The sequence below is a fragment of the Dissoconium aciculare genome (genome assembly GCF_010015565.1).
Source record: "Dissoconium aciculare CBS 342.82 unplaced genomic scaffold K489scaffold_2, whole genome shotgun sequence".
In the NCBI taxonomy this organism is placed as follows: domain Eukaryota; kingdom Fungi; phylum Ascomycota; class Dothideomycetes; order Mycosphaerellales; family Dissoconiaceae; genus Dissoconium; species Dissoconium aciculare.
In genome coordinates, this window is record NW_022984952.1 from 2,071,126 (window position 1) to 2,083,413 (window position 12,288).

At 50.8% G+C, this 12,288-nt stretch overlaps 7 protein-coding genes across 7 annotated transcripts; 3 read left to right on the forward strand and 4 right to left on the reverse strand.

Moving 5' to 3' along the window:
• Nucleotides 1-487: 487 nt before the first annotated feature.
• On the reverse strand, nt 488-1,670 carry K489DRAFT_407308 (Clavaminate synthase-like protein; the record flags this gene model as incomplete). The annotated part of the gene is made up of 2 exons (XM_033607351.1): nt 488-589; nt 642-1,670. 2 exons carry the CDS (start codon nt 1,668-1,670, stop codon nt 488-490), a joined length of 1,131 nt encoding a protein of 376 aa, XP_033463621.1.
• Nucleotides 1,671-1,859: 189 nt separating this feature from the next.
• K489DRAFT_419891 (NONE-like protein) lies at nt 1,860-2,906 on the reverse strand (the record flags this gene model as incomplete). The annotated part of the gene is made up of 2 exons (XM_033608215.1): nt 1,860-2,811; nt 2,876-2,906. The coding sequence occupies 2 exons, from the start codon at nt 2,904-2,906 to the stop codon at nt 2,048-2,050; spliced, it is 795 nt and encodes a 264-aa protein (XP_033463622.1). The 3' UTR covers nt 1,860-2,047.
• A 216-nt stretch (nt 2,907-3,122) lies between these two features.
• Nucleotides 3,123-4,790, forward strand: K489DRAFT_313188 (CBF-domain-containing protein; the record flags this gene model as incomplete). Its single annotated transcript, XM_033600920.1, has 1 exon — nt 3,123-4,790. The coding sequence occupies one exon, from the start codon at nt 3,123-3,125 to the stop codon at nt 4,788-4,790; it is 1,668 nt and encodes a 555-aa protein (XP_033463623.1).
• A 457-nt stretch (nt 4,791-5,247) lies between these two features.
• Nucleotides 5,248-5,958, forward strand: K489DRAFT_312825 (uncharacterized protein; the record flags this gene model as incomplete). Its single annotated transcript, XM_033600891.1, has 1 exon — nt 5,248-5,958. One exon carries the CDS (start codon nt 5,248-5,250, stop codon nt 5,956-5,958), a length of 711 nt encoding a protein of 236 aa, XP_033463624.1.
• A 109-nt stretch (nt 5,959-6,067) lies between these two features.
• On the reverse strand, nt 6,068-8,672 carry K489DRAFT_120345 (MFS general substrate transporter). Its single transcript, XM_033598960.1, has 4 exons — nt 7,785-8,672; nt 6,728-7,735; nt 6,445-6,671; nt 6,068-6,391 (listed from the first exon to the last, which is right to left on the reverse strand). Exons 1-4 carry the CDS (start codon nt 8,270-8,272, stop codon nt 6,177-6,179), a joined length of 1,938 nt encoding a protein of 645 aa, XP_033463625.1. The 5' UTR covers nt 8,273-8,672; the 3' UTR covers nt 6,068-6,176.
• Nucleotides 8,673-9,072: 400 nt separating this feature from the next.
• On the reverse strand, nt 9,073-10,063 carry K489DRAFT_407313 (uncharacterized protein; the record flags this gene model as incomplete). Its single annotated transcript, XM_033607352.1, has 2 exons — nt 9,073-9,111; nt 9,173-10,063. 2 exons carry the CDS (start codon nt 10,061-10,063, stop codon nt 9,073-9,075), a joined length of 930 nt encoding a protein of 309 aa, XP_033463626.1.
• A 1,066-nt stretch (nt 10,064-11,129) lies between these two features.
• K489DRAFT_332683 (S-adenosyl-L-methionine-dependent methyltransferase) lies at nt 11,130-12,109 on the forward strand. The gene has a single exon (XM_033602163.1). The coding sequence runs from the start codon at nt 11,208-11,210 to the stop codon at nt 11,964-11,966; it is 759 nt and encodes a 252-aa protein (XP_033463627.1). The 5' UTR covers nt 11,130-11,207; the 3' UTR covers nt 11,967-12,109.
• Nucleotides 12,110-12,288: the final 179 nt, after the last annotated feature.

Sequence of the window (12,288 nt, forward strand, 5' to 3'; positions counted from 1 at the left end):
ACGGTGATATTCCGCGCTGTGAATGGTGCTCTCTAGCGCTGATGAGCTCCAAGAATCATATGCCGCGATTGCTGTGTCGGTACTTCAAGCTCCGACTCCGATGGACATGAATAGTCATCGCGTGCTTGCTCGATTGCTTGGGCAAGCAATTGTATATAGACAACCTACCTAGTTGGGAATCTTTCGAATCTATGGGTGTCGATATCAGGATATTCGGGGAGATGATCTCGTAAAGTCCGATGTGATGAACTAACATCGCATCATGGATAGCGGAGGTAAGTATGCGCAGTGCGTGCTCCGATGTAAAGAATAACTCGTCGATACTGTCAGAAGCACAATGCAGAAATCACAACTACCAAGATCCAGACTATATCAAGCCGGGGGGATGCTGATATAATGATCGCGACATGAATACCGTGCAGGAATGAGACGAAGACATGAATCATTACATGAGGGTCAGCTTATTCATTCAGTACTCATTGCCGCGCTAATCAGATGCAGTGGCTTTCAGCCGCTCGAGGACATATTCTCCAGCCTGAATTGGAGGATACCTGGAGGGATTTTCTGGCGTGACGCAACTGGGAATCGTCTACACTCTTGGTGGTCAGTGATGGTCTTGAAGCATTGCATATGTACCTCACCTCGATGATGGTGTCATTGTTGACGCCGAAGAAGAATGGTACGCTGTATCGTTCGTGCTGCGTGCGATTGACCACTCGATGGATCGTGGATCGATAGAACCCATTGGTCCAGCGCATTAGAAAATCTGCCACGTTTATAATCAGACCGTTTTCTGGCGCTGTCGGCCCTCTAGCTGGAATCCACACGTTTTCAGGTGACAGTATCTCAAGACCAGAGGCGGAAGAACAAAGCAGGATGGTGAAGCATTCATAATCTGTATGTGCACCTAGTCCAACTTCTTTATCCTCACCACTGTCATCCAGAGGCTGAGGATTTTCTTGTCCTGGATAGTAAAGCAACCTTGCTATGGCACTCGGGTGTGTCACCATGCTGTCAAAATGACTCTCCTCCAAGTCCAGAGATAGTGCAAAAAGACGGAAGAGATGCCTGGCTAAGCTCAAGACTTCTCCATAGTATTGCCGGACCGTGCCATAGAATCCTGGGAGATCTTGCTCCGAGGGCCAGACATTAGCCGTGACGCCTATGGCTCCATCGAGTTCGCAATAATGACCATCACCTCCAGTAGGATCTAATCCTTCTTCATAGCCCCAGTTGAAGCATTCTTTGGTCTCTGGTCTGGCACCTTTCACGTGACGATCACTCGGATTCGTGAAGGTGTAATCAGACGGCTCCCAGCCACGGAAGTACTCAGAATGCTTCACATGCAGTGCCTCCTTCTTGTCCGGGTCTAGGTTCTTCACGAACCTCTTCGCAAGATCGAGTACAGCATCCTGAGCCTCTCTGGAGATACCATGACCGGTGATGTGGAAAAATCCGCTATTTGTACAGGCGGCACGAATTTGGGTTGCGACGGCCTTGCGTTCTTGCAAAGATGCATCGAAGGAGGGACTGATATCGATCACTGGGATGGTAAAGGATTCCGTTGATTGTAGCGGAGATATCGATTTCTGCAAAAGGCGGGCATCCAGGTATGTCTGAGCACCCTGTCGAGCTTCCTGCTGTGTAGACGAGAGAACTTCGGCAGGCATTTTGTTTGTACGGCAGAAATTTTACAGGTTCAAATATCGGGTATCGAGCACGATCACAAATGTGGATGATTACAACGAGAGATAAGTAGCCATGTCTTGACAATCTCGAAGTCTTGCCAAGAGTGCAAGAGATAACCGGATCCGATCAGCGTTAGAGCACCTCAACTAATATTATCAGCCGCCGGTTTAAGCATTGACTGTGACAGGCACAACACATGGATGAGAATAAGAGGAGTCGATCCAATATTTCCAAGGTCGGGATCATCTATCAGCAGAACGACAAAGGAAACTATTGATTCAGACCGAGCTTTGCAAAAGTCAACTTATATACAGCGCTTTCTGCGGTATGGCTTGCTTCAGTCAGTCACGTGACTCATTTATGCCTTTTGCGACACAATGCCTGAGAATCGGATTAGCTCATGTCTGCACAATAAAAGCAGACGACACAACTCACGTTCGACATCAGCGACACTCTGCTTGAGGACCTGGTCCAAGAATTTGGGGTTGTCAAGTTCCTTGTTGATCTTCGTGATGATGGATTGGGCCAATTCCTGTTGTTGTCTGGCCTTGACTTGGCCTTCGTAACGAACCCATGAGTCCAGGACGGACTTGGCCTCGTGAGCGATGGCAGTCTTCTGCTCCAACTCGAAAGCCTGCGCCTCGAGTTTGGCGGTCTCCTTGCTGACCTCGAAGAGATTCTTGGTGACATCAATGACACCGCTGAGGTCCTTGACGTTCTCAATGCGAGACTTGACGGCATTGGTGTGGTCGGCTCGTGCCGAGTTCAGGATGTTCTTGAACTTCTCGGTCTGGCTGTCCGCCCATTGCTTGTATGCAGGTCCTCCGTAAGTGAACATGGCGTAGTAGACAGTGAGAAGCGCGACCATGACGATGGTCTCTTCGTTGACGACGTAAATCTCGTTGCTGATAGCTGCAACTGACAAACCAGCACCGGCGGACAGAATGGCGGTCTTAGCCGCAACACTGTTGCCTGGGAGTCCATCCAAGATCGATGTGGCCACAGCCTTTGGCTCTTTCTGAGGGACATTCTCGGAGAAGCGCGAGCTCGAGGTCGAGAAGGTGGTGGAAATTGCCGGGATCGTGGAGCGGATAGGGAGAGTTGGGCGAACCCGGGCAGCGCCTGCAGGGAGTTAGTTGGTACATTTTGATGCCCATGAATGCGCCATGTCGCAAGCAACACATACCCAGGGCGCTTTTGACCAAACGCGACGCCATTGTGGTGGAAGTGATGGCCGAGAGATGTTGCTGTGCTCGGTTGTGTTCAATGTCTTCGACCAACCGAGCTCTTGCTTTGCGGGAAGCACGGGCCATGCCGGTAACCCTTGCGAAGTCGAACTTTTCTGTGAACAGGGCAGACTTTCGCGGCAACATGGCGCCATGCGAATCTCAGATTTGTTACAACTCAATCGCATTCACAATCGCGCTCCGAGAATGCCTGGTGTGATCAATCCTGAGCGATCGTCGCAAAAGCGCAAGCGTGCTACTGAGGATATTTCCAAAAACAGTGGAAAGTCCCGGAAAGCACCGAAGACCACGCAAAAGGACGACCAGGCTCGAATATTGGCTCTAGAAGAGCAAATCGTAGATTCTCACGAACATTACGACAAGATTCTCCATCTCCAAAAGCTTGCAGACCGGGATATCGAAAATTCGGAGACCGCTGTCATCGCGGCCGTAACACTATGTCGAGTATTCTGTCGCCTTATCGCGGGAGAACGATTTGTCAAGAGGAAGGACTCGTCGGAAAAGGTCATTGAGCAGGTACAGTGGCTTAGACAGAGGCTGAGCGATTATGTGCAAGGCTTATCGGGCTGGTTGGGAAGTCCCGATCCTGGAAAAGAAAACACATCACTTACATTGCTGATGCGCATCGTGAAGGCCGAAACATCAACTGGTCGAAAGAGCGGAGAGCAAGTTTGGAGGACTGAAGGGTCGTCCTTTACAACTGTGGTTCAGCGGCTACTTACAGAGACCGCAGCAGAAGGCGCCAGACAAGAGTTTGTTGAGAGCTTCGTAGAGGAACACGATGACGTTCGGTTTTACACATTTCTGGCTATCAAGCAGAACCTTGCAGCGAGAAAAGGGCAAGCTGCGATGGCGGAGAACGCGCTGGACATGTTGGCGAAGATCACAGGCATTCCAGAGTCTGCTGATCAACTGGAAGATTGGTATGGATCTGCGCCGGACACCGAAAAGCATCAGCTACGGTCTCTCGGTGGACATCACAAAGGAGCACGGGAAGCGTGGCTTGCAGTTTTCCAATCGCCACTGTCGGCAGAACATCGCAAGACCATACTTGCGGTGATGAACACTCAGATTCTACCGTGGTTTGCGGGTCACATCGAGCTGCTCACAGACTTCTTGACGGATTCATTCAATCAAGGCGGCTCCACGGCTCTTCTTGCCTTAAACGGCATCTTTCACCTTATGACCGTGAAGAACATTGACTATCCTGAGTTTTACACAAAGCTTTACAGCCTATTGGACGATAAGATTCTGCACAGCAAGTATCGCAGTCGCTTTTTCCGACTACTGGAGACATTCATGGCTTCAACCCACTTGCCAGCGACAATGATAGCAAGTTTCATCAAACGTCTGTCTCGATTAGCACTTCATGCGCCTCCAGGAAGCATTGTCTGGGTCATCCCTTGGGTCTACAACATGTTGAAGCAGCATCCGCCCTGTACATTCATGTTGCATCGACCTTATCATCCGGCACATACCATCTATGCTTCGCAGCCGAACTACAATGATGAGGGAATTGACGATCCATTCGATATGAAGCAGGAGGATCCTTTGTCGACCGGCGCCATCGATTCGAGCTTGTGGGAACTGGAGACCTTACGCAGCCATTATCATCCCAATGTCGCTACTTTGGCTAAAATCATGGGCGAGCAATTTACGAAACGGAATTACCAATTGGAAGATTTCCTGGACCACTCATATGCATCTTTGATTGATGCAGAGCTTGGTAAGGAGATCAAGAAGATGCCTGTGGTCGAGTGGGACATTCCCAAGCATATCATTACGATGGAAGATGGAGCTGGCTTGAACAGGATTGGCAGTCTACTGAACTCTGCTTGCAACTCGTCAAGGTAGATAGTGACATCGAGATCCATTGCCGACATCTGTGTTCCATAATTGCTGTACTGCGAGCTTTGATCGTAGCCATCGCTATCTCGCGGAGGCCATCCAAGCTTGAACGCTGGCTTCTCATATTCTGATCTTTGAGTTCCTGGCCTTCGTCGCACTTTCGTGTCTACCACACGCGTCACAAGCATACACGGTCTCTCCGGGATCTTCGTGGTGACCATAAAAGTCAATTTTACAGCGAGCCGACCGGAACCACCATGACCTGCCCACCGAGACCATTCATTTTCTGCTGCTGCAAACATTCGATGCCTGCATCCCTTGATAACGCACGTTAGGGTTGAACTTGGGGTTGTACCCTTGTCACAAGCACCGAGGCTGAAGCGAAGCTGATTTACAAAGCTGCGTTGCGCCCAGAGCTCAAGCGCTGCGGTCCCAACAAGATCTGACACCTATACACATCAAGATGGTTCTCATAAGAAATGTATTCCGCCTAACCGGCTACACGACCCTCGGCGCCAGCGCCGGCTACGCCCTCTGGACGCGCAAATGCACCATCGTCGACGTACCCCGCGACGACTACATCTTCCAATCAACGCTCTTCACCCGGCACAACCCCAACGACTCGCCCGTGACACAAGACCTTTGCTTACGCAGGGTCCCACTGGAAAAGATACGGCCAGAATTACTACAGGAGGATGGGAAACTGGTTCAGGCGTTCTGCGCGGGAGTCTGGAGTGGATGGGGATTTGCGTTTCAGCGCCGCTATCTAGAGCAGAAGTATAAGAGCAAGGAGACGGCGGATAATTTGTGGAGTACGGAGGAATTGGCAGAGAGTTCGTACGAAGTGGGGCAGCGCCTGGTTGATCATTTCGAGGTTGTTGCGAAGACGGATCGCTCGATCATGGTCCGATGTGGTGATTCGCCGCGCATTCGGGAACCGCGGGAGTCTGATGGCTTGTTCGAATTGACGGTCGATGTCAAGCGTAACGAAGGTGTTGCCGAGTTTGGCTTGAAGAGCGTTTTCTTCAATGCGCTGACTCTTCCCGGGAAAGAAGGACAGCCTGTTCAAGGACCGATGGATGCGAAGATACAGTGGTTGCACCTTCAGTACGACAAGATCCTCATGGAGACTGCGTTGGTCAATGTGAGGAAGCTCAAAGCACAGCGAAACTAAAGCCATACCGAGAGACTATCGATCGCGCTTTTCTCTTGCACGGCTTGCATTTGCAAAGCCAGGAGAATCTCATTTGCAGACACGATTTCGATGATATCCAAACAGCTGTGTATTGTATTATGTACTTCCAAAGACATTAGTGTATCATAAAAATTTGTATTGTGACTCCGTCCTCGATGCAACCGCTTTCATATGCTTTTACTTCATCGCCAAGTCGTTTACTCCTCCTTCTTCTCGTTGGAGCCACTCTCGCCGGCCTCCTCATCTCCCGAACCCTTGCCTTCTTCCTTCTCATCCTTCTCGACGTCGATTGCTGGGGCAAACTTGGATTTGGCGCGGATCTTCTTTCCGTAGCGGTAGAACAAGAATGGTGAGGGGATGAACAACACCGCAATACATCCGAGTAGTGTCATGCCCCAATTGATTCCGATGCCTGCCTAGTGATTAGTATAGATCGGCCCTCGAGCCTCCTTAGACGCGACTTACCCTGGAACATGTAGCTGGCGAATAGCGGAAACGCCGCAGCAAGAAGACTTCGCATGATGGTGTTTGCGGCGATCGCAGATGCGGCGAAGGCAAGGTACGCATCGATGATGTAGTTCAACGAATTGAGGAAGGTCAGGTAAATACCGAAACCTATCAGCCCACCGAAGACTGTGGGAACGATCCAGTGGACAGTGTTGTACTGTCCGCTCCAACCGAAACCGAACAAACTGCGACGGAAGAGTCAGCGTCACTCGATACACACAAGATGATGCTTGCAACTTACCCGATTGCGAACACAATGCCACCCACCATCATAGGCGGTAGTCTCCATTCTGGCACCGGTACGTTGTCATTCGCCGTCAGTCTCTTTGCATATCGCGGCACGTCGAGAAGGAGCAGTCCATAGCCCATCAATGCACCTATCAAGACGCCGTAGTAAGGTAGGCCGTCGTTACCAGGACCGAAACCGTGAACCCCGGCAAACACCAGTTGAAATGCCGTCAGACTTGTGTAGAGCAGCGCGTACAGAAACGAAGAATAAAGCGTCACAAGGAGAACGATCGGCTCCGTGAATAAGATCCTGAGAGGGCGTGACAGATTTTGCGAAACGAGCTCTTTGAAGTCAACCTCGACTTCCTCTTGACGTGCGCGGATTCCCCAGTTCTGTGTTCGACGGCGGAGGTCAGCTGCTTTGCTGACAAGGATCACAGGTCCATATGTTTCCTTTTGAAAGAGGAGTGCCAGAGTTGCGGCGGCGAAGCCTAGGAACGCTGGGATGTAGGCTGTGAATCGCCATCCGAGGTATGACTTGGCGATGAAGCCTCCAAGGGAAGGCGCCAACAGAGGTCCACAAATGACTGTGGCGCCAAAGGTGGCCACGGCGGCTCCACGAAAATGATTGCTGTACAGATCGGTGAAAATAGCGGCGACAATTGTCAACGGGCAACTACCAGCGAGCCCGACAAAGAAGCGACACACCATGACAGTTTGTATGTCCTTAGCGATGGCTACGCCAATGTTGAAAACGCCGAAAGCAAACGCGGAGCCTATGATAGGGATTCGTCGTCCATATAATTCGGATATCGGAGCGAAGATGATCGGTCCGAAGGCATACCCGAGCAAGTAGAGAGACGTTCCCAAAACCAAGACTTCTCGACTGGTGCCAAACTCTTGTCCGATGAATGGGGATGCGGCACTGAAGATGGCACTCGCGAAACTAGCATTGAACGCGTTGAATATGAGGATGGCGCTGATGTACAGCTTCGTTACTCTGGGCCAATTTTGCGGATGCCTGGGATGGTTAGAAGTTGCCATCTATCATTTGCAGTGATGCAGCTTACATTGGGTCATCATCACCATCAAACTCCACAACATACTCGTCCTTGTCGGGAAGAGGAGGAGGGTAAGGCTTGCCATCACCAAACGGGGGAAGCTCTCCCTTGGCAACAGCAGCCTTCATGCTGCCTACAGTCCTGGAATGCTGTAATCGATGGTCATGAATGCGCTTAGCGGCGGTCGGATGGCGGTCCAGATAATTCATGACCATTTCCTCCATTCTGCCCGAACTTTGCGTGGTCGTCCGCGAAACATGATCTGGTCGTCCGCGACGATTCGATTGTCCATCGTCGGCTGTAGAGGCCGATGAGACCGAGCCATTGCGTTCGACTTCTTCGGCCTCCTCGCGATCGGCAGCTTGTTCCTCTTCGGCTTGTCTCTGGTGTAGATCCTGGTACTTCTTGCTCACAGTGTCATTCGGATCATAATCATGAAACCTGACCGGACTGCTCTCTCGCTCCGCGTACGAGATGTTGACATCTTCGCGATTCATTGAAGCGCGACCGCGACGCGACTGTCGAGTTCTCAGAAATTCGGGATTGACGTCACAATGATGTCTTTATCAGCGGTTCCTGGATGATCAATGCAGTGGATCTCGGCTTATGCAAGATAAGATATGTTACACGATACTCGATGAACCTGGAGAGAACAAAAATCAATCGAGATGAGACCGGAATCTTTTAATGAACGAAGATGTACGTTCTCATTGTCATAGACGCGTCGGCGAAAGACTGAGGGCAATAATCATTCCGTGCCGCTAATTGTCGCAATAAATCAAAACGTCATGGTTACATACATTTAGGTGTTGACGCCTCGAAGCGGCTGCTTGCGGATCTCCACAGCCATCTTGATCGTGCATCGGAGCTAGAAATGCTTGTCATCCTTCAACAGACGCATATTATCTCCGAACCCTTACACCGAGTGAAGTCCTACACACCTGCATACCGCGTGAACCGGTATCCGTCTGTAGAGCCTTTCATCGAGTAAGGAACGCGTGGCACGGCTTGACGGAGGCTCGTCGATTCAGGACTGAAACACTAAGCTCAGGTACACGCGTGTCAAAAGAACGGGTATGTGAAGTGCGTTGAGTGCCAGCCTATCCCCAAGTACTGTAATAATAGGTTTCCGATGGTTGCGTTAAGTCGTGAGGAAAATATGCATTGTATTAGACGGATCAAGAGTAGGTTATATCTACCTCACGACGTGCTTCAGAGGATCGTCAGGCACAATAGCACTGCACTTGATGTACTATCAAAATCACTATTTCACGTACAATCAAAGCTTTGCCTCGCATCAGTCGTAGAAGCACGCATCGGGCTTGTGGATACAAATCTGTTTGATCTATTAGCAACCGCGATCTCGAGGGATGCCATTTGCGAATCATCATGCTCACCTTTCCACTGGAGGCCGATTTCAGCACGAGCTTGGGATCATCCTCGCCCGCCTTGACCGACTTGCCGTCGACGTTCTTGTCCCTGTGTAAGACCTCGACGACCTCTCCATCGACATAACCCGGCATCGCCTTCCATGTGATCTTTTGACCTTTCTTGGGGAGGCGATCTTTCGATCCCCGCGGAGCCGGCTCGTCCGCTGGCATATGCTTGGAACCAATGGTTTTCTTCGAAGAGTCGCTCGAATCTTTCTTCTGCTTCTTGGAGTCGTGCTTCGGCGGCGCGGCCTTGCGCTTCTTCGGGGATGACTTTGCTTTGCTATCGTCATCCTCACCGTCATCGTCATCGTCACCCTCGTCATCTTCATGATGGTCGTCTTCTGCATTCTCATCGTCGTCTTCCTCATGCTCCTCCTCATCTTCATTTTCGCCTCTACCTTCCTGCTCGTCTTCATCCTCATCCTCATCCTCATCTTCGTCGTCTTTCTTTGCGGCTTTCTTCCGACTTGACTTGGCTTTGTCGGTATTCGGCACATACTGCTTGCCTTCCTGACTGCCTTCTTCCTTCTTCGCATTAGTCATTTCTTTTTCTTCTTCAGTCATATTATCCCAAGCTTTCTTTGGAAGGTATCTTTGCTGCGTGCCATCTTCGTTCTTGGCGTTGCCGCTGCCGTTTTTAGTCTGCCAGTCCTCGTCGGTCCACTTTTCGAGATTCTTCTGAGACTCGTCCTTTTCCTCTTTATATCCGCCTCCACGCCGCTTGTACTCCTGGGCCATGAATTGTGCTTTACGCGCTGACCACTGTCCGGGCGCACCACCCTTGTCGGACTGCTGGGTTTCTTCCTTGATCTCATCTCTGAGCTTCGGGTCTGTGTACTTATCCTTGGACGGCATGATAAGCACAATGGCTTCGCTGAAAGATGTTAATGTCCTGAGAAAATCCCGAGGAACTCAATGTATGGTATGCGCGCATGTATCTCATATGAGATACACAGTTCACCCGCTACCATTTCAACTCCAGCACGTCACAAAAGGGATATGCGAGCCTACCATTGCGACGCTGATCAGGAGGTATCGTCACGTCGACAACATCAGCGTCATAGATCTCTACTGATGAGGCTGGGAAATCTGACGGATCAGATAACATGCGCGTGTGATAATCGCGGAGGTTCCCATCGTGGCGCCAACCTCGAAAGCAAGGGACATTGGTTCCTTGCAGTGGGCTGTCACGATCGATCGGTTCACCGATGTGACGAGCCAGGGCCCGAGCTCAGAATGACAACATCACTTTGCCTGTTCATGTACCAACCTTGGTCTCTGCGTGATGCTCGTTGGAGGCGAAGTTCACGATCGCTGTGTCTCAGTGTACGCTATGTCGCACATCATTCATTTGCAATGGTAGACATCGGATCAGTCGCTTGCACCAAGACCGGGATACTCAAAGTTGCGGTGACGCCATGTGAAGTTGTGTGTACGGCAGCGACGTACGTCGTCAATCCTCCGCGAAGACAACGCAAAATGAATTTCACGAACTTTCATTGATTCACAAGATCTGTCGCCATGACCGACTGTCGGAATGCATTCTCGACCATGGTCTATGAAGGACAGCATCCTAGTCGTGAGCTAGCAGGGGCTGTAACATGTGAGCTTAGTAATGATTGACAGATATTGTCCCCGGAACTACGAAATCTTCCCGAATATGTTTCCGAGCGAGTCACGAACCACAACAAAGACCCGCTCGTCCAGGAGGACAGAAAGCACAATGACGCAAAATGTTGGTTCGTTCAGTATATATAATCCTCTCGTTTCTCGAAATAACTCGAAGACATCAACTTCCGTACTACAATCAACCACTATCAAACACATCAGCTGCAAAAATGGTTCAACTTCATGACAGTACGTATCTAATCCGGATGAATTTTGACAAGGGACGATGTACTGACTCGGTCGATCAAAAGACAAGGGAGAGGAGTGGGCGGTGGCAGCCAAATCCTACGCAAAAACCACCTCGAACATCAGCAGTCCCGTGATCGGCAAGATGCTGCAAGGAATAAACGCCATGCATCCCCTTGCCGAGGCGACCGCCATCCTGGACAATGGTAGCGGGCCGGGCTCCATCATGTCGACAATCATCTCCCAATACGGCAGCGAGATACCGTTTGACTGCAAGCTCTCCTGCACCGACTATGCAGAGAGCATGATTGATGCCGTCCGCACCACCCAGTCTGCCGAAGTGAGCAAGGATCCTTCCTCGCCATGGAAGCGCGTCGACACGACCGTGATGGACTCTACAGACCTCAGTCCCATCTCCGACAGCTCCATCAGCCACGTATTGGCGGGCTGGGTTTTCTTCCTTACCAGTAACCCACAAAAGTGTCTGACTGAAAGCCTGCGGGTGCTGAAACCAGACGGGGCCCTCACGGTCTCATCGTGGGACGGCCAGATGCAATGGCTGCAGTTGATGCGTTTGGCAGCAAAAATCCGGCCTGACAAGGAATTCCCCACCCTGCCTGAGGCGTGGACCAACACGTCAGGCGTGCGCAACGAGCTGGAGAAAGCCGGATTTCGCGAGGTTGAGGCTTTTGAGGTCGCCACCTCCTGGCCGTTCGAATCACACGAGACCGTGGGAGACACTGTCCTCACGAATACGCCGCAGATGGTGTCGCTGCTCAAAGACTTTTCCGAGAAGGAGAGGGAGGACTTGAGAAATTTGGTGATTGAGGAGTGCAAGAAGATGGCGCCGAGCAAGCCGTATGCGCTGAAAGGTGTTTCCATAGTGGGGATTGGACGGAAGTGAGCGCCTTCAGTAATTCAGTAATATTCTCGTAATATTCTCGAGCCATCGTGTGCGGTCGGTCTTGTCCTTCTGTCAGTGTTCGTTGTGATCGGCTTCCGTTTCTGTCCACGATGGAAACTTCAGCGAGAGGCTTCAGCCTTATGTTCAAGGATAAGATATGTCACTGTATATGCTCCACTAATCTAGCATACTCGATTCAATGCCAATCTAGCCTCACCCGAACATTCCGAAATATGCGAATAGAGGGAAGCAACCCGTCTTGCATCCTTCAAATCAAACGCCCAAACGCCGCGCTGCTCCATGAACCGACCTCGCGTCTTCC